Source organism: Larimichthys crocea, chromosome II, assembly GCF_000972845.2.
Source record: "Larimichthys crocea isolate SSNF chromosome II, L_crocea_2.0, whole genome shotgun sequence".
Lineage (NCBI taxonomy): Eukaryota > Metazoa > Chordata > Actinopteri > Sciaenidae > Larimichthys > Larimichthys crocea.
In genome coordinates this window covers 1,074,491-1,099,405 of record NC_040012.1, presented here as the reverse complement: position 1 = coordinate 1,099,405, position 24,915 = coordinate 1,074,491, and the positions used below count along the sequence as shown (strand labels likewise).

Sequence of the window (24,915 nt, the reverse complement as noted above, 5' to 3'; positions counted from 1 at the left end):
GTACAGACCTGACGTCTGTGTTCACTGTGTACACTGATGCTACATGTTGTAATTTAGCCAAGAAGAAGTAGTAAAATGTTGATTGTCACACTACCTGATGAAACGAACACATTACTCTAAGGAAGTACACAGTGTACTACACGGAAGTGTACTTACTACTAACAGACGCATCTGAATTAAGACACAGCCTAAAGTTGAAGTAAACTGATTATTTTGTTGCTACACAACATTTTTGTCAAGCTAAATACATACAGTGTTGGTGTTATTATAAAACAGGTTTACCTCGTTAAAGCTCAGTAAAACGATCAGATGTTCAAACGACGATGAAGCTGTTACAGAGCGTGCTCTGAGGAAATGTTTCGGACGGAGCAGAAAACGTTGCGTCTACCCTCCGTTATGCTTCATGACCCCAGAGAGACTGCAGGACTTCCTGCTGAGTTCAGTCATCACAGTCAGATTTGCTGATTTGATTTTTCCTTATTGTTGATGCGTGCATTGTTCAGTGCACCCTTTGTTGGCCCATCACTGCATGGGAGGAAGTCACTTACCTGGGCGGAACACCTCGAGTTATTTTTAACACATTCATGCGTCTGTTTATGGACTATTCAATGCATTGCTATTAATGACAATCTTTGTCAAACTGTGAGCTGAAGACCAACAATGAATCTCTCTGACATGCGGCGTGCAGAAATAAATCTCTGGCTGTTCAGAGCACTGAGTGTTAGAATCGTGTCGTCTCCATAAAGAGCTTCAGATCTCAGTCGCTGTCAATGTTTGGACTGTGCTGCCCAGGGGAAAGTAAAAAGGGCAGCGCTGCAATGTCTAATCCCCTAAAAACATTCCAGCCCTGTGTAATCAGACCAGACAACTGTGGCTTCTCTGCATCTGTGACTTTAGATCTGCAGAGCGACACCTAAGCTGCTGTTGATGTACATGCTTCGCAGCTGCTAGCATGAAGGTACGCGTGAATAACGGAAAATTATGAATCAGTCCGCGTGTCTCTAACAAAGCGAAGCAGGGCTTGGACGGGGATTTCCATCATCCTCTGCTTCGCGTCTTCCCAAAATGTCAGAGTGTCGCCTTACAAAGGGTTTTTATTTTTAGCTTGGGGGGGTTCGTATGAGCATTGCTGTTCCCCTCTGAGTTCACCGCCTGGCTCACATCCCGGTGAGGGCTGAATTCAGGTTCCCTTTGGATCCTGAAGCCTTTTTTAAAAGGAGTAGGTGGAGTTTCCCCTCTCTTCTGTCCCCAGACCTGAGTTTGGGTCACAGCGGTTGGGTGTTGCCACTCTCCGGACTCCCTGCTGGTAACTCCGACGGTCCTGGTCCCCTTCCCCAAACAAAACCACACATCTGCAACTTTTAGTTTCAAACAAATTTGATCATCTCAAGTCATCGAAACACTGCAATGGATCAGCACAAGTATCGCACGGCGGGTGTTCAGGAGAAGCTGGAGATCATTGGGGTGGAGGACGAGGCCGGGAACCCCATCAGCGGCCTGACCATCCTGTCTCTGCTGGAACGCGTGGCCGGCATCATTGACAACGTCCAGTCTTGCCAGCAGCGCATGGAGGAGCGTCAGCTGGAACTGGAGAATAACATCAAAACCATCCAGGGTGACGTCCTGAAACTGGCCAAGGACCACACCGACACCAGCGGCACGGTGGAGAAGCTCCTGCAGAAGACCCGCAAAGTCAGCGCCAACGTCAAGGAGGTCCGGGCGCGCGTCGAGAAGCAAAACGTTCGCGTCAAGAAGGTTGAAACGACACAGGATGAGCTGCTCACCCGCAACAAGTTCCGCGTTGTCATCTATCAGGTAAGAAGAGGCTCACAGAGCTGCAATGCAATGGCAGGTTTTAGAGTCTAAAATGAGACATTGTTGTAAACTTTAGACTTTAGTCTTTATCCCATAATGATGTCATAGGGTGCCCCTATATTTCTTTATTGAGACTTGAGTGTGATGATCTATTTTTCCTCCATAAGTTGTTTGTCTTGTGTGCTTGGAAGTCTTTCTGCCAATTAAACAATTAGACAATTGGACAGTCTTATTTTAAATGGTCACGATGCTAAAACGGTTGGAAACCACGAGATTAACTCGATAATAACTTTCATTTTTAGTTGCGGGGCCAGATTATGTTCACATTTCAAACACAGTGTTTACAAAAATACAAGAAATATGCGATTAAATGCACAAAAATCAGTGTTACAGGTCTGTTTATGGAGAGTTTGACAATCAAAAACTGTTTAAAATAAGCATCCAATTAAAAAACTCACTGATCACATTTTAATTCAAATGATGCTACGTCCTGATTGGTGCCTACGATACATGACATCATGTTTGTCCAGCTGAGCCCCGCCCACTTCAAATCAGTGTGAAAACCACAAAAAAGAAATCTGTGTGAAATAAACACAGTTGTAACTTTTGCTAATAGTTGTGTGTTTTATCAGGACACTCATAGTAACTCACGGCTGACTGAGAAAATAGATTTTAAGGGTCTTTAACACTCGAGGCAATCAAAGGATGTCGAGCTGGAGCAGCTCCACTCTGGATTATCAGATCCAGGATCCGGTCCAGCTTCCCGTTTACGAGGAACTGGAGCATAAATAAGTTACGTATTAAAAATAAAAAGTCGATTTCTTCCCTCGAGCGGGACAAACTCTGCCAAGCAGTGAGATCTTAACTTAAATGAACTCTGACTCAATTCATTAAGCGTTGGATGCAGTGAGATGGATGTGAGGAAATGAGGTTGAACGCTTAAGAGCCCTCCACTCTGCAACACTGGCAATTATAGAAAAGCTTCTTGGTTACGTCGAGAGGGCGCGCTTTCATCAGAAGGCCGTAATCAGGTCAGGTGAAACGAGAAAACAAGATGATTCACTTCAGAGATTAATCTGTAATCTGAAACACTCCACTGAACAGCAACCATGTAAAAATCAGCATTTGCATGGGCAAATATTCCTGTTGAGTCATCTCCGAACATGAAGGGGTGGAAAATAAACCGAGCGAGGTGCCTTATCTCCAAATAGACACGCGATGCGACCTTCACAAGTGCAAAGAGAGAGAACACCGTGAGGCACTTGTGTTGATTGAAGAGGCTGCTGTTGTTAACGAGATGGACAGACTTTATCATGGCGCTGAATTGGAGTGCCGCTGGATTTTCTGTGGAAGCAGCTGGTCAGAAGACAGACAGAAAAAAGCTGTTTCTCTGAACTCGGAGGACTTTTAACGGCGATCAAAGACGCTCTGTGCATCGCTGCAGGCCTGATGGTGAGACGAAGAAGAAGAGTCGTGTCCAAATCAGAAATATTCAGAGTCTGCAGCGATGCAAGGCGGGAACACTTTCTGTTACACGGCAATTCATCTGTGAGAGTCTGATTAAATACAAATTCCACCAATGGAGCACAATAAAAACAAACAGTGAAGTAGCCGTCTGCATGTAGTACACTGTGTAGTACACTGAGTACTCAGCAGGGTACTGTTGTTTGTGAACTTACATAATGACAGTGTGAACACACCTACGCTCTCAAAATAGCAAGTCTAAGTTTACACGAACACAGAGGTTTTAACACTCAGATTATCTATAGTTCAGTTGAAGTTACGCTCACGTGTTTAATATCTTCCAATAAATGTATTTTTTAATCAAATTATGACCAAATTAAGAAGTACTGATCATAATTTTGAAGTTATTTAGATTTATTATATTTCGTCCAAAAATAACCAGTGACTTTTATTTAGATTTATTATATTTCGTCCAAAAATAACCAGTGACTTCAGAACTGTAGTGGAGTAAAAAGTACAATATTTGTAATGCAGTACAAGTATAAAGTAGCAGAAAATGGAAGTACGCAAGTAAAGTACCTCAAAGTACAGTACTTGAATACTTAGTTACATTCCATCAGTGACCTGGGAAGATGGTTTTCCAGTGTGGTTTGGTTTCACATGAGGGTGTGTCTGACTACTTCAGTATTATTATCAATTTAAAGTACTGGACTGCTCTCGGATTACTGAGTCCTTCTCTCGTAACTTAAGTTGATGATTTGTAATTAGAGGGCACAGATTACTCATCTAAAGAAATGGAAACCCACCTGGCTTCACGAATAAAGAATCTCTTGATTGCTACATTTAATCCACTGAAATGTTCATTGAGTCGTACAGTTACACGTTCTGGCACACTCCGTTTTCCCACAAACTTTTCTGCTTATCTAGTTGGAAACTCTGTGAAACAGCATCCAGCCCTCTATGACACACTGCGACTCTGGTGGCGACAATAAATCAGAGCTAAATACTCGTCCTCACATGCGACTGTGCAGATATATACGTTAAGCGGTCAGTGCTGGGTGGAGCTGTTGTCCTCGTTAACGTCCAGACTTCAGAATAGTAACCGGGCCGCTATGTGCTGCTAACAGCTGCTGTGGATCCGTGACAGAGAATCCTATTCTGGGAGCATTCGGCCTCACTGCCAGCAGGGACGTGCTATAAACTGCTGTCAACCTGAATAAGGGTCTGACAGAGCAGCTTACCACAGGGGTCAACATACAGAGAGAGGGCCCGGGGGCTGGGGGGCCGTCGATAGTACTGACCCGCAGTTATTTCTGTCATTTACCTCCAGTTTCTCTCTTTTTACCTCTCATCTGGAAATGAAGGAGGGATATTTCAATTTGTCACGCGCTCACAGCTTGTTCTCACCCCGCAGCTTACATCTGCTCCATCTTAACCTTCATCAGAAGTCAATTTACATAATTAATGATGTATCACGTGACTTGTTCCCACAGTAATGCTAATGGACGATCCTCATCTTTACCTAAACCCAGCCAAATACTTTCAAACAGCACCTTGTGTGTGGATGAGAACGTGTTGGTGTTCATGATTCCTGACACTGGACCACAGTAGAGGCGGTTGTCCCAGCGTCTGATCCAAAAGTAGACTTGGCTCATACCTTGAGTTTATCCTGCGTTGCTCTGCAGTGACTCGAGGCTCGACTCCAGGGCTTCTTAAATTCACATGGGACCAGGAACACCAGAAGAATGAGGTGCCTCAAACCAGCATTCAAGTCATCTTCACAGTCTTGTCATCAGTCCAGGGTTTCATGGGAAGCCACAACAGAGCAGCTGAATCTACCCGCTCACATGTTTACATCAGCTTCAGCAGTTTTGGGGATTTAAGGATATGATCATTATGTCAGGACTGAAAACTATCATTTGACATGACATCAGTATGAATTCATGTGGATCTGCTGTGAGTTAACTTTCATCACTGAAGTGCCTTAAACCTGCATTCTTACAAATAACCAGCAGGGGGCGAGTCCACTGGCTGCAAACGGACTGGTTGTATGTAACCTTACGGAGCAACGATTCACTTCTCACTTTATGACCTCAGTAAACAGTTTCCTGATGAGTTCATGGTCAGTCTCTAGTTTCAGGTCTTCTTCCACACAGCATGATGTTCATTTCATATGGTCCCATTCAGAGGAAAGTACACAATAAGGCAGGGTATGCTTCAGGGCACGTCTGTCTTTGTGGCATCACGGTTGATTTACACCCAAGTAGCAATAATATATATAGAAATATTCAAATCTTTGAAGGTCCAGCATGTCAGATTCAGGGGCGAGGTGAGGGGGTTGTAATCAGTCCCATGTCCCTCCTGATCTCTGATAAACAGTATCAGTAATAAGCAGCCTTTGGTTTTCATGTGATAACGGGTTAATGACGTCGTTCTCCACAGATAACAAAATAATTAACTTCTGATGTCGAGATAGCGGCGTTACAAAAATAACTGTCTGTTCTCGGCCTCAGGCAGATCGCTCCTCTTCACTCTTTGTATTTCTGCACACGGGGTCCGGGTTTAGCTCAGTCCGGTCCCGGGCAGCTCCAGCTTTCTCTCCGTCCTGAAGAGACAGTCGCAGTGTTGAGTTTCCTCATGACTGATGTGCTGTCGGTTATTCTGAGGCCGCCGTTCATCTCCTAATATAGAGCTTCAGCTGTGGTCATTTAACCAGGAAGCAACAGGCGGTTTGTTAGAGACGGACGTCGCTGGCGGCTGAATAATGAAGGCCGGGACAGTAATAAGAAAAAGATAAATGTCTGCTGGTTCACACCCGGGGCCCGGACCGCCTCGGCTGTTGTTCACAACACCGGACATTAGAGGACAGTGTGTCATCTCAGAGGAGTTAATGGGTTTTACTTTGAGCAGTGACGAGGCACAAATACGATTAAAACAGAGCAGGATGTTCACCACAAAGAAGCAGAGGTGGAATGTAACCGAGTACATTTACTCAAGTACTGCACTGTACTTACAGTAAGTTTAAAAACTGGACGCTGGGTGGAAACAGTTGATATTAGCTCCGTCCTGCAGAGGAGAACGGTAATAAAGTTAACGATGGTCAATCAAAGCGTCCACGCTCTTAATCCTGCATAACTTTAAGCCTTAATATAATGTGAACAGGTGAGTTGTATATAAATTCACCCTCAGTACAGTTGTCATGAACGGGGAAATTAGCTACAGAGACCAAAACTGTTTTTTGTACCAGGCTGTAAACATGTTTATTTCTGCTGTGAAGTTGGACATTTGGACATGGGGACTTACGGAGACTGACTCACTTCTGGAGCCAGCCTCAGGTGGACGTTAGAGGAACTGCAGGTTGTGGTATTTCCGCAGCCATTCACGGGTTAGCTTGTATCATGCAGATGAATCATTTGATTCTCCAGCTGACCAATCCTGCGGCAGACTGATTTAGGACCGCCCCCTTAATTAGCATACAGATACATCAATAAATCAAACTGATTTTTGGTCAAACAAAGAGAAACACAGTGTGGTAACTCTGCGTGTTAAGCAGAGTCTTAACTTCCTGTCGGTCTCTCGCTCCGTCACCACCACCCGAGGTTATTAATACACGCCTCGACCCACATTTCCCTGCCGGTGTAATTATTGTGTCATTCACAGCGTCTGATGACTCCTCCCTGATTAATGAGTGTGATCGTTGCAGGTGGCCACAGTTTAATTAGGATTAATTGGCTTTCACAGCCAAAGTCACCTGTCGGGCGCAGCAGGTGGAGCAGGTCTGGGAGGAGGGGGTCCTCGAGGAGGAGCTGCTAGCCATCAAAAAATAGACAACAATCATGCTGCTCTTTAGGTTTCAGGTTCGAGTTTGGAATATTTTTAAAGAAGCACGAAAAAACTGAAGGAACTTTGGATAAAATAAAAAAAATGATGGACAGAAAATGAATCAAACGCTGACTAAAAACAGACAGAGAGGAGATCCATCCAAACGTTAAAGCTTCATGCAAATTGTGTCAGTATTGTCCTTTAAGTACAATATTATATTTAAATCAGTGTGTTTACCATGAGCACGTTTGCTCATCAGCTTCAACAAAGTAGAGTTGGAGCTCGTCCTGAGGGGACGATGAACGTCTGAAGGACCGAGCATCATCAGCTCACACCGGATGGTATCATTGTCATCACCGGCCATCTTGCGTTACGGTTGTTGTTCCTGCCAGCAGCTTCCTGTCTGAACGAGTCTCAGTTACGCCTCATCTGTAAAAATAGAAAAAAACTTGATCTCATGAAGATGCCGGTGTGTGTTGGAGGCGAGAGGCTGCAGGTCGGTCGGGTCTGACAGAGTCTCTCAGAGGAATATCATGTTTTCTATCTGGACCTGCATCAATGAGCAACATACAGTTTATCCATAATGGCTCCAAGAGACAGACGAGAAGATAGATATCAGTTTCATCTGTGCGTGTCCAGTGCAGCCTGTGAACGTGTGCAGCAACATTTTATGAACTGATCAGGGAAGATCCACGACAGAACTCAACGTCCAGACTCAGATACATCAGCAGTGGCCCAAATCTGAGAGTTTAAAGGGTGTAATAAGAGGCTCTGCACACACACACACACACACAGCCAGGTGTTAACCTGACTGATTGGACCTCGGCTCGGGTTGAAGTTTGGCTGAGAAATGCTGGAAATTAGCTGAGGTCAACGTCAGCATGAGAGTGAAAGTGTGAAGGTCGCCCTGCCTGAAGGCGTTCAACTCTTCATCAGATCACGTGTGTCATGTTTTATTACAAGTTCAGCTGAAAGCATGAAATCAATCTGAAGAGATTTTTCATGTGAAAACATTTTCATCTTTTAGTTATTTTAAATTCATTTATTTGTCTGTGGTTTGAATTGTGGTTGATCTATAACGTGTTGTCATGGGACGCTGTATCAAACATTTAACGGCGTTACAGATGACGTCATGGTAACAGTCTTTAAAACATGGTCAACGTTGTGAAATGGTTGCAGTTTGGTTAAGTCTAGGCTCCAAATTGACTGAATCACGGAAGTTAAACTAAGTCACCGTCCGTCCAAACATCCTCCAGATGTTGACAGACTTTATCGCTCTTTGTTCTTGAGGTGTGAATCTGACTATATGACAAACTGTCTGATGCCATGATGGTTGTATTGCGTCTTGCTGTCCTGGTGAACCTGTTTGGAAGTCCTGACGCTGTGTTTTCCTCTCCGTAGGGTGAGACAGAGGTCCCATCAGTTGCCGTCACCAAGTCCCCCAAAGGAACCGGCCTGGACGGGCTGGAGATCGAGCCCGACCTGTACGACATCCCCGTCGACCTCTCCTCCGATGAGGAGTACCTGAGCGTGGAGGAGGCCGACCCGTCACGAGCTGCCCGCATCAAGAAGTCCGTCGCGAAGAGCAAAGAGACCCTGAAGGCCGCTTTCTCCAAGGAGAACATGTCGAAAACCAAAGACAACCTGGGCACCAAGTTCCACAACCTGGGCGAGAAGGTGATGCCGCCCGAGCGGAGGGACAAGATGCACCAGGCCGGCGAGCGGCTGAAGCAGTCCGGCGAGCGGCTGAAGGAGAACATCGCCAAGAAGGCTCCGAGCAAAGAGACCTTCCGCATCAAGCTGAAGAAGGAAAGAGCCGTCGCTGAAGGCCAAGAGGGGGCCGAGGCCGAGGCCGAGGCCGAGGAGCCGGCGGCGCTCCCGGGGGTCACCTACACCGAGGTCGCCATGGAATCCAAGAGGGAGGGGCCTGTGGAGGAGGCCGGCGCTACCCGGATAGGAGAGGAGGATTACCGGAAGTAGACTGGACTTCAGATCAAGACAGCGCTGACACGAAGAGATGAGGCAGGACACCGGAGAAAGCTCGAGGATTGAGAGAGAGAAGGTCTGTGATTGGTCGTCATCCACGATGGAGATTTTTATTCACCTGAACGTATCAAAACAGTTCTCGAGACGGGAATCTGTACTGACACCAGAAACTCGTCAGGATATGAACTGTTATTTATTAAATCTATTTCAGCGTGTTAACGTGAGGCAAGTTACTGTCAAATGTTTTTAAGGATTATATAATTGAATTAATGTGAGAATCTTTATTTCGAATGCACTCAGAAAAATTCAGGTTTCGGATTTGTGAGTCCAGGTTGAGGTTGAGGAAAGTAACGATGGCAAGCGGTTGATGATGAATGTTGATCTGAAGTTCATGTATTGATCTTTTATCTGGCTGTACATATAATGTTGTACATAGCGCCAAAATGGAAAGGAAGAAGAAGTTTGGTCAGTGCAGGCCTCAGCTGGTCTCTGAGGAGCCTGCTGAGAAAATCAGATCAGACGTCAGACTGGTTTCTGCTCGCAGCATCGTAGGAAGGAGATGAAGTTAGAGTTAAGGTGCTTCAAAGCAGCAACACTGAAAGCAACATTATGCAAGAAACTTCAGTAACATGGACAGCTGTACTCGAGTATCTGTTCTTACTAGTCCAGCAGCAGTCAGCCCAGCTCGGCGTCTGTCTTTCAGCCTTTTATTTCACCAAGCTCTCACCAACCACTAAAAGTCAGTCCCACATTTACTCTTGTCCGGCGGCTTCTTGCCGAGCCCAAAGTTACATAGTGTGAGAACAGACGTACGAATTTAAAGTACGAAACTTTAATTTTAAGGTCAAATCTTTGCATAATGTTGCTTTAAAGCTGCTCCACACAAAGAGACAGGCTTTACACGAGACATAGGAGACATTCAGACCACATGACAAAGACTATGGAGACGATAAAAGACGAATAAATTATTTCACTCAGTGAAATCTGACTTTAGACACCTGACATGTTTGGAAACAAAGTGACATGAGTCTGACTCTTTGCTCAGTGCAGCTCACACAGTCGCTCACGATAAAGACTTTGCATGAACTCTGAGCAGCACAGCCTCTTATAGCTTCTCATATTCTAGACGTTAGTGAATGTTTTACTGAAGGCTGTCTTAGACGTGCTGCCGCTGGATTTTGCCGTATGAATGTTTGTTTTGGTTTTTTTTGCTTGATATTCAAAGTTTCTTTGGGAGTTCTGTTAGTGAGGTCACAGTGAGGTCACAGTGAGGTCACAGTGAGGTCACATCAGATACGCTCAGCTTATGGTGCTGCCATTTTATCTTATTCTGAAAAGTTCACTTCCTGTATAGCTTTACTTTCATGCCTTCCTGTATTTATGCAGCAGATTGATACTCTTTGATTACGTGGTTTGCTTTTTTTCATTCTTGATCCCAGCTCAGTTTCGTTCTTGTGTTGTTGTTGTCATTTTTACGAGCGATCAGCTGACTGAGGCCGTGTTGTTGGTTCTTGGCCTGTATGAGCAGCACACATTTATCATTCTGTTTTGTTTTTCTATAAATAAAGTTCTCATGAAACCTGAATGAACTGATTACTGTGTCAGAGTGTAATCCCACTGTGTAACTATGTCCAGCTGTACTCGAGTATTTACTCTGATTACATTACTCATGATCAATCACCATCCAGGTCCCCAGCAGCAGCTGATCTCACTGCCTAGTCCAGCAGCAGTCAGCCCAGCTCGGCGTCTGTCTTTCAGCCTTTTATTTCACCAAGCTCTCACCAACCACTAAAAGTCAGTCCCACATTTACTCTTGTCCGGCGGCTTCTTGCTCGCTCACTCTCTCCTTTTCTCTTCTTAGCTTCCTCCGTCAGCGTCCTCTTCACTCTCTTCTCCTCTGCCATCATGTCCGTAGAAGCCATAGAACCAGCTAACAGACTGAGCTAACATTAGGGCACTGTTGCTGTCGCAGCACCTGCCGGTTCAAGAGTTGTACTTGAGAACAAATTTAATATTTCTATTTAATTCTACTTTCTTCTTCCACTTCAGGACATTTGTCCGTCAGCTTCAGTTGGTAATAAATAGACTCTTCACATCAGGTGTACTTTCAGGATAAAACTCTGGATTGGTCTGTGCCACACAGCGTCTTCTATCATCTTTATAGAGTTTATGTTGCAGCCGGTTGGTTTGATTGGACTCTTTGAGGAAATAACGGCCAATAAATTCACACTTGACAAACTGCTGCTGAGACCTCCGGCCACACAGAGAGAGAGAGAGAGAGTCGAGCTGTGAATTCCCTCCAGAGCGAAGTTGCAATGATTGGCATTTCATTTAGCCGCCGACGCCAGCGGAGGAGAATCCGCGGGACTGTGCTGACTCAGTTGAGTGATCGTGTTTTGCTGCAGCCGATATCAAGTTAGTGATTTAATTTGAGATCAGTGGAAGACAGCGACGGAGAGGAGAGATGATCGGAGCCTCGTGATGAAAGCTCACGTCTGTGCAGAGATAACCAGAGATCGAATTATTATCAGCATAAATACTAGTGCTGTCAAAATTAACGCGTTAATTTTGGCGATTCATTTCAAACAATTAACGTGTTAAAAAAAATTAACGCAATTAACGCGGTTTTGTTTACTTCCGGTGGCGGCTGACCCATAACCTTTTTGAGCGCTGAATGGTATGTCGACGTCGCCGCCATTTTGGATGTGGCAAAGTAGAGCTTTGTTTCCCAGATATATTAGTGTGTGTGTGTGAACGGGTGTATAAGAGGCATTAACTTAAAGCCCTCACGGAGACTGCGCCCTGGGCGGTCGCCCACATTGCCCACAGCTAAAACCGGCCCTGCTTGTATTAGTTTACGGGCAGATCTGCCACATCCAGCGCCGGTCCTGGCCACATTTGCGCCCTGGGCGAACCCATGTATATATGTCTATGATCTATCCTAACTAAAGGAGAGTCTATGTATATATGTCTATGATCTATCCTAACTAAAGGAGAGTCTGTGGTGTAAAGATGGATAAGGACTTTTAGGGGGGACATTTCATTTTAAAAAGTTGCCCGACACAGTTTGCACAGCCAAATTTAAATTCCACAGAAGTAACACGACTTTAACATATCACCTCAAAGCAAAACACCCTGCTGAAATTACCTCCACGGGACCAGTCTACACCACTCGTCAGTATATTTCCTCATTCTGGCTTTTCTCCGTTTGCACTGTGCATATGTGCACCTTAAGCCAATAAAATGAATGAATTTAAATATACTTTCTCTGAGTTTATTCTACATTAATTTGATCATTTTACATAAATACATATTCATTATAAGCTTCAGTTTCAGAAAAATGCATTTAATTTATTGATAAATTTATTGATAAATTAATCGCGATTAATTACAGAAATTTTTGCGATTAATTAGTTAATTTTTTTCATCGATTGACAGCCCTAATAATTACACATAATTATAATAAGAATGTCTGCTATGTCTGCTGTCGGTGACCTGGTTGGTGTTGCATGTTAGGCTCCATGTCTGTCGTTGTTGGAGAGGACACAGGTTCGATTCCTGAACCATCCGGTAAGTCGAGTTTGAGTTGAAATGTGATGAAGGTGCAGCTGCTGATGTTTCCTCTCTGCAGGATGTCAGCCGCTCCGTCTAATTTCAGCTGCTGCTTTTTATAACCTCCACCCGAACTTAGACAGATGACACCTTGTCACCGTTACCGGGTTGTCACGGCAACCGTACCCATCAAAGCCGGAGAGGGAAATGACGTTAATTACCCCCCCAGTGCAACACGTGATAACATCTCTGTGTTGCTTTGCAGACTTCTTGAGCTGATGCCGCCAAAAACCATCATTTTGATTTATTCCGGCGTTTATGAGAGCGAGGCAGAGAAAGAGAGAAAGAGAGAAAGAGATGGAGACGTTCAGCTCCATCTGTTTGTTATGCATTAGCTGAGCACAACTGAGCTCTTCAAGCAATCTGTTGAAGAGAAATGGCCTTGGGTGATTCCAGTGCAGAGAGGAGCGCTGTCTGCTGATCCACGGCTCCATTAACTCTTCTTCTTCTTCTTCTGTGCCAGAAACACTCCAACAACCTGCAGATGTTTCCTCTGATGCTTTGAGATTGTCAAATCTGCTGTGTCAGCAGCTTTGACACATTTACACGAATCACACGAAGCAGCAGTGAATCTGCAGAGCTGCTCTGTTCTGTTTTAATTGATTTATTACCTGAACAGCAGGTACCATCCAGGAAACGTCTTCTTATTTGCATAGAGGCCAAGACTGCAGCTCGTTGGAGGTCTTGTGCTGTTTCTTCTTTGTCCGCTGTGACAGCTACAAGACCGCAGAAGAAGAGCGATCACCAAACAAAAGAGTCTGAAAAACATGCAGCGACCAACCAACCATTATACCAACAACAACGCGAGTGTGACCTGAATACATCTGCACTGAGCTTTTTTTTTTAAGTACACTATTTTATTCCATGTATGATTCTTCCTGGTGCCTACATTACCCACAATGCACCACAACATTCAGCAGTTGTGTGAGAGGCCAAAGAACAGCTCTGCCTCTGATTGGACAGGTTTTAGACAGTCTGCGGGGACGTCACGGAGACTACGTCCAGGTTTTAGACAGTCTGCGGGGACGTCACGGAGACTACGTCCAGGTTTTAGACAGTCTGCGGGGACGTCACGGAGACTACGTCCAGGTTTTAGACAGTCTGCGGGGACTCACGGAGACTACGTCCAGGTTTTAGACAGTCGGCGGGGACGTCACGGAGACTACGTCCAGGTTTTTAGACAGTCTGCGGGGACGTCACGGAGACTACGTCCAGGTTTTAGACAGTCGGCGGGGACGTCCGGAGACTACGTCCAGGTTTTAGACAGTCCTGCGGGACGTCACAGAGAATACGTCAGTTTTAGACAGTCTGGGGGAGTCACGAGACACGTCCAGGTTTAGACAGTCTGCGGGGACGTCACGGAGACTACGTCCAGTTTTAGACAGTCTGCGGGGGACGTCACGGAGACTACGTCCAGGTTTTAGACAGTCTGCGGTGACGTCTCAGAGACTACGTCCAGGTTTTAGACAGTCTGCGGTGACGTCTCAGAGACTACGTCCAGGTTTTAGACAGTCTGCGGAGACGTCACAGAGACTACGTCCAGGTTTTAGACAGCCTGCGGTGACGTCTCAGAGACTACGTCCAGGTTTTAGACAGTCTACGGACGTCACGGAGACTACGTCCAGGTTTTAGACAGTCTGCGGGACGTCACAGAGACTACGTCCAGGTTTTAGACAGTCCGGCGTGACGTCCTCAGAGACTACGTCCAGGTTTTAGACAGTCGCGGGGACGTCCAGAGACACGTCCAGGTTTTAGACAGTCAGGCGGGGACGTCCACGAGAATACGTCCAGGTTTTTAGACAGTCTGCGGGACGCACGGAGACGAGCCAGGTTTTAGAGAGTCTGCGGGAACGTCTCAAGACTACGTCCAGGTTTAGACAGTCTGCGGTGACGTCTCAGAGACTACGTCCAGGTTTTAGACAGTCTGCGGGTGACGTCTCAGAGACTACGTCCAGGTTTTAGACAGTCTGGGGGACGTCACAGAGACACGTCCAGGTTTTAGACAGTCTGCCGGGACGTCACGAGACTACGTCCAGGTTTAGACAGTCTGCGGGACGTCAAGAGACTACGTCCAGGTTTTAAACAGTCTGCGGGGACTTCTCAGAGACACGTCCAGGTTTAGACGTCTGCGGTGACGTCACAGAGACTACGTCCAGGTTTTAGACAGCCTCGGTGACGTCACGGAGACTACGTCCAGGTTTAGACAGTCTGCGGGGACGTCACGGAGACTACGTCCAGGTTTTAGACAGTCTGCGGGGACGTCAACGGAGACTACGTCCAGGTTTTAGAACAAGTCTGCGGGGGACGTCACGGAGACTACGTCCAGGTTTTAGACAGTCCTGGCGTGGACGTCTCGGAGACTACGTCCCAGGTTTTAGACAGTCCTGCGGGACGTCCACGGAGACTACGTCCAGGTTTTAGACAGTCGGCGGGGACGTCACGGAGACTACGTCACAGTTTTAGACAGTCTGCGGGGACGTCACGGAGACCGTCCAGGTTTTTTTGGTTTGGTTGTTTTTCAAACCAAACCACGCTGACTCGAGTGACATCACTTGGCGCTCATTACATGGACAGTACAGAGTTTTTTAAACCTGCATTTTAAAAAGAAATCTGACGTCACCTTTTCATCCAAGAATCAACTGAACTGAACTCAGGTCAAGTTGGTTCACGTCACTTCGTCTTCTCTACCACAGCAACATTATAAGTTGTGTATTTCTTCACTGATTGGACGGTTTTAACGAGCTTTCCCAACAGGATGGAAAATAAATGAACAGATGAACCATTTAAAGCACAAGTGACATAAAGGCGAGTTTTGTTGTTTTACATCCATTGGCCTGAACACAGAGGCAGCAGGTGGACGTGTTTAATTCTCTGATTTAACATACAGAACTTACAGACGATGCATTCATGAGCAGAGAAATATTTTTCACCTCCTCGCTGCCTCTGGCTGATGAACGTTATGAGTATAAAGTTTGTTTCTCATCCTCATCATCAATCTTCCTTTTTCACCTCGTTTATCAACCATGTCACAGTTAGTGGACTTTCCAAAGAACTTTCAGACACTGACAGCTTAGCTATTGGAGAATATATATATTATATATATATATAATATATATATATATATATATATATATATAATTATAGATATATATATAGAGAGAGAGAGAGGAGAGAGAGAGAGAGAGAGAAGAGAGAGAGATAAGATAATATAATATAAAATTAATATTCATACAACAAAACGGTTGGTGCATGTTTTTGTGTTAGAACGTAGACTGATGAGTCAAGGATTCATCCTGGTGGTTAAGATCCTGCACAGTTTCCACCCACATGACTGGTCCGAAAAGAACCTCTGAACCGGCAGTGTCCAGTCTAACAGTGAACACAGCAGCCTACTGAGGTGGTTCTCTTGCTGGGTTTGGTTCCTGGAGTCAGTTCAGGGTCTCATCAGCAGATAAAGACACCTGTGAGCATCTGCATCTTTGTCAGCTCCTACAGAGTGCTGCCATTAATGGCGTTTGAACTCACAACTTCTGGGTTTGAGAGCAAGAAGTTCAACCACTGCACCACTGAAGACCTGTGAAGAAATCAGGTCCCCCAACTACTAGATCATCTGGTCCAAAGGACATGGACACTGACAACTCTACCAGGTGATGCCAGGTTTGGCTCCGGGCATCCTGGGATGATTCATAGAGGATAAAGCAAATGTTCATCGGGAGACTGGGATCTCACCGCCCAGATGGATGCATCACGGGTCTCGGTTTTGCTTGTGTCTCACATGCCCTTCTTGAACCTTCAAACATGTCAACAATCTGCTCTGAGCGGGGTTTGAACCCACAACTCTGGATCTAAAAGAATCTCAGAGGCAAGATCTTAAACCACTGGACCACAACCACCTGCTGACTTTTCTCCTTCCTAGTCGGATTGTTTTGGGCAATACCGCCCCCAAACGAGCAGCTGTTGTGACTGCATGATGTTTGTCCAGGTGGTTTGGTCCGCAGTGTGAAACCAAATGAAGGTGTGGACATTTTTCCACATCCCCGCCCAATCAAATCCCTGGACTATCCTGGTGTGAAAGCAACATAAGAGTGCTTGCTGTTAGCGGGTTGGGAACCCAACTTGGGAATCTAAAAGGGGTTCAATGGCAAAACTTTAAACCACTTGACCACTGAACATAACAAGCAGTAACCAGGAGCACGACCTCTAGACCATCGCGAACCAAAAGGACATGGAGACGTGGTTTTCCTTCTACATGATGAGACAAACAAAGTGAAGAACAGAGATGTTCTTCATCAGCTCCATCAGACGGATGGAGGAGAATCTTCAGCATGATTCCCTCCCTCAATCTGATCCTGGTTCTTCTCTTCTTCATTACGGAAGATGGTCCAGTGGGGAAGGACGCCGCCCGTCAACGCAGCGACATGGGATCAAACCTCGGCTCCGACAACCTGAGGTATGCAAAAACTCAAACACAAAACTAAAACTTAAAAACCAAACTAAAACCAAACAAAAACTCAAGGATCAACTGAAACTCTAAAACAAACCAAACAAAAACTTCAAACCCGTCCGTTGCGTGCATTTCTCGTCGTGAATTTCCGTGGAATTTCTCCGACTTCAACAGCTGACCAACGAGGGAACGAAAAACAGGTGAGTCAAAGGTAAGGAAGCTACTTTCTTATTTAATAGACAAGAAACAAAACTTGATTTCTTTAACAGATTCATCGTCTTGTTCATTATATGATGAGCAGAACCTCTGAACCAGCAGTGTCCAGTCTAACATAACACAGTAACAGAACCTTGAACCAGCATGTCCGTCTAACAGTGAACACAGCACAGAACCTCTGACCAGCAGTGTCCAGTCTACCAGTGAACACAGAACGAAACTCTGAACCAGCAGTGTCCGGTCCTAACAGTGAACACAGCAACAGACCTCTGAACCGGCAGTGGTCCAGTCTAACAGTGAACACAGCGACAGAACCTCTGAACCGGCAGTGTCCGGTCTAACAGTGAACACAGCGACAGAACCTCTGAACCAGCAGTGTCCAGTCTAACAGCGAACACAGCGACAGAACCTCTGTGTCAGTGTTGACAGACACTGGTGGAACGAGACAGTCTTGGTTGATTATTATAAAATTCAACTCGGGATCGACACTTCATCACTCCCGACCTGTGGACCGCAGGAACGTAGAAAGCCCTGCCGATGCATGTGTGTGTGAATGGAGCTCTCGCTGTGTGGGATCTAATCGCCGCCGCTGTCGTCGTTTTCGGGGAACATAATGACTCATCAAGCCGTGAAAGAGAGTGTTTTTCTTTCCAAAGTGACAATCCAGCGGCTGGAAGACAGCGACACCTTCGTTAGGGAAACGAGCGCTGACAGGAAGTGGAATACTAATGAGGCTGTGAGCCCATCCACATCTGTGCTCACATAACAGTGACCATGAGCAGCACACCACATCCTGCCTCTGTGGAAGAGCTCGGAGTAATGTTTGACCTTTACTGACCTCTAGCAGCCAGCAGTCAGAACGACAAACAACACCTCTGACAGCTCCATGAACATTAACATACAGCAATCAACATCTACGGGCGGAGGCGGCTGCAGACATCAGAGGGAAGACCAGAAAACACTTTCTCCATAAATATGAACCGTACAACTCAAGTAAACAAAGCCTGCTCGTTAGGCCACATTTTGCTGTTTGACATAACACATGTAATGATGTGGATAGGTGGGAGATACCTCACAGAGATCTCCTCCTCTTAATCTGACAGCCACATCCACTCCCACACGTCACTTAATGCTGCAGAACAGTAAAAATGTCACCTATCACCCCTTTTAGAAAATATCCAGTGAAATAATGACCTCTCAGATAACGGTTTATTTTTTTGAGCAAAAGGCATAAATAGACTTTCTGAATGACCCGAGCGGGCTGATAAGCTTGCTGTTGGCCCCTCAGGCAGGCCCTCCCGGCAGCCTCAGCACTCTTACTGCCCTCGCTCAGGTTAACCCGTGGGTCCACCTCTGCCTCTCCTCCAATTACTTCTCCATCGAACGCTGGCAAGCCAAGAAAAAGGAGGCCAGGCCACAGGCTGACACGCTGTCGGGCGCGCACCGAGCCTGTAATCACGGCAGAGCAGAGACAAAGCCGGTTTCCTCTTTCCACAGGTTGGTGTAAAGACGCGCTGAGGTCTGGTTGGATTTGTAGGCTCTGGAGGAGATTCATAACTGCTGCGGCAGCACTCGTTCACAGGCGCCGTGGCTGTCTGTGTGCGGTTTGACAATGAGGTGATAGTGTTCATATTAACAATGAAACAAGCAGCACGCTGTGTTTATGTGAAGGATTCATCATCACTCCACATTTGCATGTCTATGAGTCTCTGTACTGTTTGTGTGTTCGAGGTTAAAATGCATGTAATGAAAACTGAGTGAAAAAAAGTAGCTGGGCTGATGGAGCATGATTTAACAGTGAAGCAACAGACAACATGACTACAACACATAATGTTCATACACTCTGTTTTCATTAGTTTCAGGTTTTTAGACAGTCTGCGGGGACGTCACGGAGACTACGTCCAGGTTTTAGACAGTCTGGCGGGGACGTCACGGAGACTACGTCCAGGTTTTAGACAGTCTGCGGGGACGTCACGGAGACTACGTCCAGGTTTTAGACAGTCTGCGGAGACGTCACAGAGACTATGTCCAGGGTTTAGACAGTCCTGTCAGTCTTGGTCCTGGACGGCAAACAAACCCGTTTCCTCCAAACGTCAGATTATTTTTGAGGATGTTTGAAATCACTCCTCATGCTGTTGTTTTGTTTCCATGATCACATTTGGGGTTGAGCTCTGAGTCTGAGTCGATGCTGTCGATGAAGCAGCTCTGGCGGCCGCTGAGCATCATCAGAGTGCAGCAGGCAGTCGGCAGCTGTCACAAACGCAGTCACCAGGGAGCTCCACCTGTGTGCTCACAGACAGGCAGGGAGCGCATGCAGATTAAACAAACACACCCCTCCCTTCAACTGCCTGCTGCACCACAGGGGTGGGGGGGAATGATTAAAATTCACTGACACACACACAACACACAGTACTCATACCACACTGTGAAAAATGCTTAATCCTCCTGTTCAAACGTGGTGAAGTGTGTAAGTGTTTATCAGCAAAATGCACTGAAGATTTCAAAAGTAAAGCACTTAGTATTTTAGCTGCTGCAGGTTGAGTTGAACATAACAGGGGTCCTTCAACGGGGGTCCGTGACCCCTAAAGGTCCACCAATTGTTTGTCAAAATAATTTCTGAGAATTAAAAACATATAACGATGAGGATAGGTGATACTAACAGGACCATGACCAGCAGGTATGGGAAGAGAAAACACAGCAGGTCTGGAGTTAACACGCCAGCACAGAGTGGGTAAGTGACAGAAGATGGATACAACTGGTTTCACAGTTAATACAGTGAAATAACAGGTGAATAAGTAACATGAACCAGGCTTAACATATGTACTGTAACATAAGGGGTCTTTGGGCTGCTCTATTTTGCTCCCGGTCAAATCAACTACAGAATCCTTCGTCAAATTCAAAGCCATCCGTCACCTCGCACCACACAAATCTCTCGGCTTCTCCATGTTGCTGCCTCCTCAGATCTTCCTCCTCCACCCACCTGACGGGTCCCCTCCGCCGTCTCACCACCAGCTCTGACCTCTTTAAAATAACCTTTTCCATCGATTCAACTGCACGTCCTATTCTAACTGTTTTAATGTTTGTGTTCTTGTAATTTCATACTTTATGGTCTTTTTGTTTCTGTTATTTGCTGTCTACTCTCATGTATTGTATTCAGTTATTTATGTATTATTATTATTTATTATTATTATTATTATTAATTATTATTATATATTATTTGATGTTTGTAAGCACTGCTGTGTTTTATCTAAGTTAAATGTAAAATTTAAACAGATTAAATCATGACAAGGTTTGATCGCCTCCATTGAAAACATTATAGGGAGCTTTTAATTTTGAAAGCTTCACAGCGACGCTGCCAAAATAAAAGTCAGCGCCAACAGTTCTGTGGACGACAATACCAGAATGGACATAACAACGAAGCAAGAGTAGATCTAAAAATACGGGACATCAAAAGTAGAACAGATGAAAAGTATGGGGAACAATGTACTTTATATACAGACGATCAAAAGAACCAAGAACAGGAGCAGCAGGTGCAGCAGGGGGGGGCCCTAGTCATAATAACAAAGTTATAAAAAGATCATTTAAGTGTATTGCAGTGGACTATGTCAGAATCAGAACATCAGAATCAGAAGTACTTTATTAATCCCCGTAGGGAAATTGTTTTTTGTTACCGCACTCCAACGGTAAGTGGGACAGAAAAACAGTAGTAAGAAAACAAACTTTAACAATATACCCTATAGAATATCCTACTTTAAACAATATATACACATGATAAATAACAGTTAAATAGAAGCAGTGACAGTAAAAAAAAACAAAAAACAAGTATCAGTGAGGTACAGTGAGATATAGATAGTTTAGTTTTTGAAATAAATAACAGGTTAAATAGAAGCAGTGACAGTAGATTAAAAAACAAGTAACATGAACTGTGCAATATGTAAATCAAAGCCTATACGAGTTTTAGGAGCAGTTTGTACAGGCTGATGCTCACAGGAGGAAAGACTTCTTGTGCCGCCTGTGGAGCATCTGGTACCAGCAGTCTCTGACTGAAGCTGCCTCCTGATCCAGCAGCCATGCATGGGTGGGAGTCATTACCAAGATGGTCCTGCACCGTAGACAGCATCCTCCTTTCCAACACTATGTGCAATAGTATTGGCAATAGAAATGGGTGGAGGACAGGGCGGATAGGAAGATCATAATCATAATCATATGCGCGATTCAATCTCATATATTATATGAAATAAATGTTGAGAACATCAGATTAGCTCAGCAGGGAGGGAAATAACATCCTGTGGGTACCACTCATTTAGGATACAGGGAATGAAAAAGCAGATCAAATGGAAAAGGAGGCGCAAAGAAAGAGAGGTGGAAATGAAAGTGAAACGATCAAGCAGAAGGGAAAAGTTTAATATGGAATAAATAATTAATCAATGGAACACAAAATTGGAAAATACCAGAAAGGGGAGACATGTATGATTAACTACAGGATGAGGCAGGTGAGGTGCTGTGGAGGTATCAGAGTGGAACAGGTGAACCATGAGCAGCTAAGAACAGGTGGAGCGTGTGATGGTTGTCATGAACAGTGAACACAGTAACAGAACCTCTGAACCAGCAGTGTCCGGTCTAACAGTGAACACAGCGACAGAACCTCTGAAACGGCAGTGTCCAGTCTAACAGTGAACACAGCGACAGAACCTCTGAACCGGCAGTGTCCAGTCTAACAGTGAACATAGCGACAGAACCTCTGAACCAGCAGTGTCCAGTCTAACAGTGAACACAGCGACAGAACCTCTGAACCAGCAGTGTCCAGTCTAACAGTGAACACAGCAACAGAACCTCTGAACCAGCAGTGTCCGGTCTAACAGTGAACACAGCGACAGAACCTCTGAACCAGCAGTGTCCAGTCTAACAGTGAACACAGCGACAGAACCTCTGAACCGGCAGTGTCCAGTCTAACAGTGAACACAGCGACAGAACCTCTGAACCGGCAGTGTCCAGTCTAACAGTGAACACAGCGACAGAACCTCTGTGTCAGTGTTGGACAGAGACAGTCTTGGTTGATTATTATAAAATTCAAACTCTGGATCGACACTTCATCATCTCCCGACCTGTGAACCGCAGGAACGTAGAAATCCTGCCGATGCATGTGTGTGTGAATGGAGCTCTCGCTGTGTGGGATCTAATCGCTCCGCCTGTCAGTCGGTTTTCGGGGAACATAATGACTCATCAAGCCGTGAAAGAGATTGTTTTCTTTCCAAAGTGACAAATCCAGCGGCTGGAAGCAGCGACACCTTCTGTTAGGGAAACGAGCGCTGACAGGAAGTGGAATACTAATGAGGTTGTGAGCCCATCTCACGTCTGTGCTCACATAACAGTGACCATGAGCAGCACCACATCCTGCCTCTGTGGAAGAGCTCGGAGTAATGTTTGACCTTTACTGACCTCTAGCAGCCAGCAGTCAGAACTACAACAACACCTCTGACAGCTCCATGAACATTAACATACAGCATCAAACATCTACGGGCGGAGCGGCTGCAGGACATCAGAGGGAAGACCAGAAAACACTTTCTCCATAAAATATGATCCGTACAACTCAAAGTAAACAAAGCCTGCCTCTTAGGCCACATTTGCTGTTTGACATAACACATGTATGATGTGATAGGTGGAGATACCTCACAGAGATCTCCTCCTCATTACTCTGACAGCCACATCCACTCCCACACGGTCACTTAATGCTGCAGAACAGTAAAAATGTCACCTATCACCCCTTTTAGAAAATATCCAGTGAAATAATGACTCTCAGATAACGGTTATTTTTGAGCAAAAAGGCATAAATAGACTTTCTGAATGACGCCGAGCGGGCTGATAAGCTTGCTGTTGGCCCTCAGGCGAGGCCTCCCGGCAGCCTCAGCACTCATTACTGCCTCGCTCAGGTTAAGCCGTGGGTCCACCTCTGCCTCTCCTCCCAATTACTTCTCCATCGAACGCTGGCAAGCCAAGAAAAAGGAGGCCAGGCCACAGGCTGACACGCTGTCTGGCTGCACCGAGCCTGTAATCACGGCAGAGCAGAGACAAAGCCAGGTTTCCTCTTTCCACAGGTTGTGTAAAGACGCGCTGAGGTCTGGGTTTGATTTGTAGGCGTCTGGAGGAGATTCATTAACTGCTGCTGCAGCACTCGTTCACAGGCGGCGTGGCTGTCTGTGTGCTGGTTGACAATGAGGTGATAGTGTTCATATTAACAATGAAACAAGCAGCACGCTGTGATGTGAAAGGATTCATCATCACTCCACATTTGCATGTCTATGAGCCTTTGTACTGTTTGTGTGTTCGAGGTTAAAATGCATGTAAATGAAAAACTGAGTGAAAAAAAGTAGCTGGGCATGATGGGAGCATGATTTACACAAGACAACATGACTACAACACATAATGTTCATAACTCTGTTTTCATTAGTTTCAGGTTTTAGACAGTCTGTGGGGACGTCACGGAGACTACGTCCAGGTTTTAGACAGTCTGCGGGGACGTCACGGAGACCAAGTCCAGGATTTAGACAGTCTTGTCAGTCTTGGTCCTGGACGGCAAACAAACCCGTTCCTCCAAACGTCAGATTATTTTTGAGGATGTTTGAATCACTCCTCATGCTGTTGTTGTTTTCCATGATCACATTTGTGGGTTCAGCTCTGAGTCTGAGTCGATGCTGTCGATGAAGCAGCTCTGCGGCTCGCTGAGCATCATCAGAGATGCAGCAGGCAGTCGGCAGGCCTGTCAATCAAACGCAGTCACCAGGGAGCTCCACCTGTGTGCTCACAGACAGGCAGGGAGCAGCATGCAGATTAAACAAACACACCCCCTCCCTTCACTGCCTGCTGCACCACAGGGGTGGGGGGAGATATGAATTATTCACTGACACACACACACACACACACAGTACTCATACCACACTGTGAAAAATGCTAATCCTCCTGTTCAAACGTGGTGAAGTGTGTAAGTGTTATCAGCAAAATGCACTGAAGATTTCAAAGTAAAAGCACTTAGTGTTTTAGCTGCTGCAGGTTGAGTTGAACATAACAGGGGTCTTCAACTGGGGGTCCGTGACCCCTAAAGGGTCCACCAATTTTTGTCAAAATAATTTCTGAGAATTAAAACATATAACGATGATGATATGTGATACTAACATGCCATGACCAGCAGGTATGGGAAGAGAAAACACAGCAGGTCTGAGTTAACACTCCTCACAGGTTGGTGAAGTGGAGCAGAATGGATACACTTGTCACAGTTAATACAGTGAAATAAAAGGTGAATATAGTAACTATGAACCAGGCTTAACATATGTACTGTAACATAAGGGGGTCTTTGGGCTGCTCTATTTTGCTCCCGGTCAAATCAACTACAAAATCCTTCTGCTCACATTCAAAGCCATCCATCACCTCGCACCACCAAATCTCTCGGATCTTCTCCATGTTGCTGCTCCCTCAGATCTTCCTCCTCCACCCACCTGACTGTCCCCTCCGCCCGTCTCACCACCAGCTCTGACCTCTTTAAAATAACCTTTTCCATCTGA

The 24,915-nt window shown here is 45.5% G+C and overlaps 1 protein-coding gene across 1 annotated transcript; it reads left to right on the top strand.

The window, feature by feature from the left end:
• The first annotated feature begins 1,121 nt into the window (after positions 1-1,121).
• Positions 1,122-9,807, top strand: cavin4a (caveolae associated protein 4a). Its single transcript, XM_010752849.3, has 2 exons — positions 1,122-1,815; positions 8,503-9,807. Exons 1-2 carry the CDS (start codon positions 1,408-1,410, stop codon positions 9,079-9,081), a joined length of 987 nt encoding a protein of 328 aa, XP_010751151.1. The 5' UTR covers positions 1,122-1,407; the 3' UTR covers positions 9,082-9,807.
• The last annotated feature ends 15,108 nt before the right edge of the window (positions 9,808-24,915 follow it).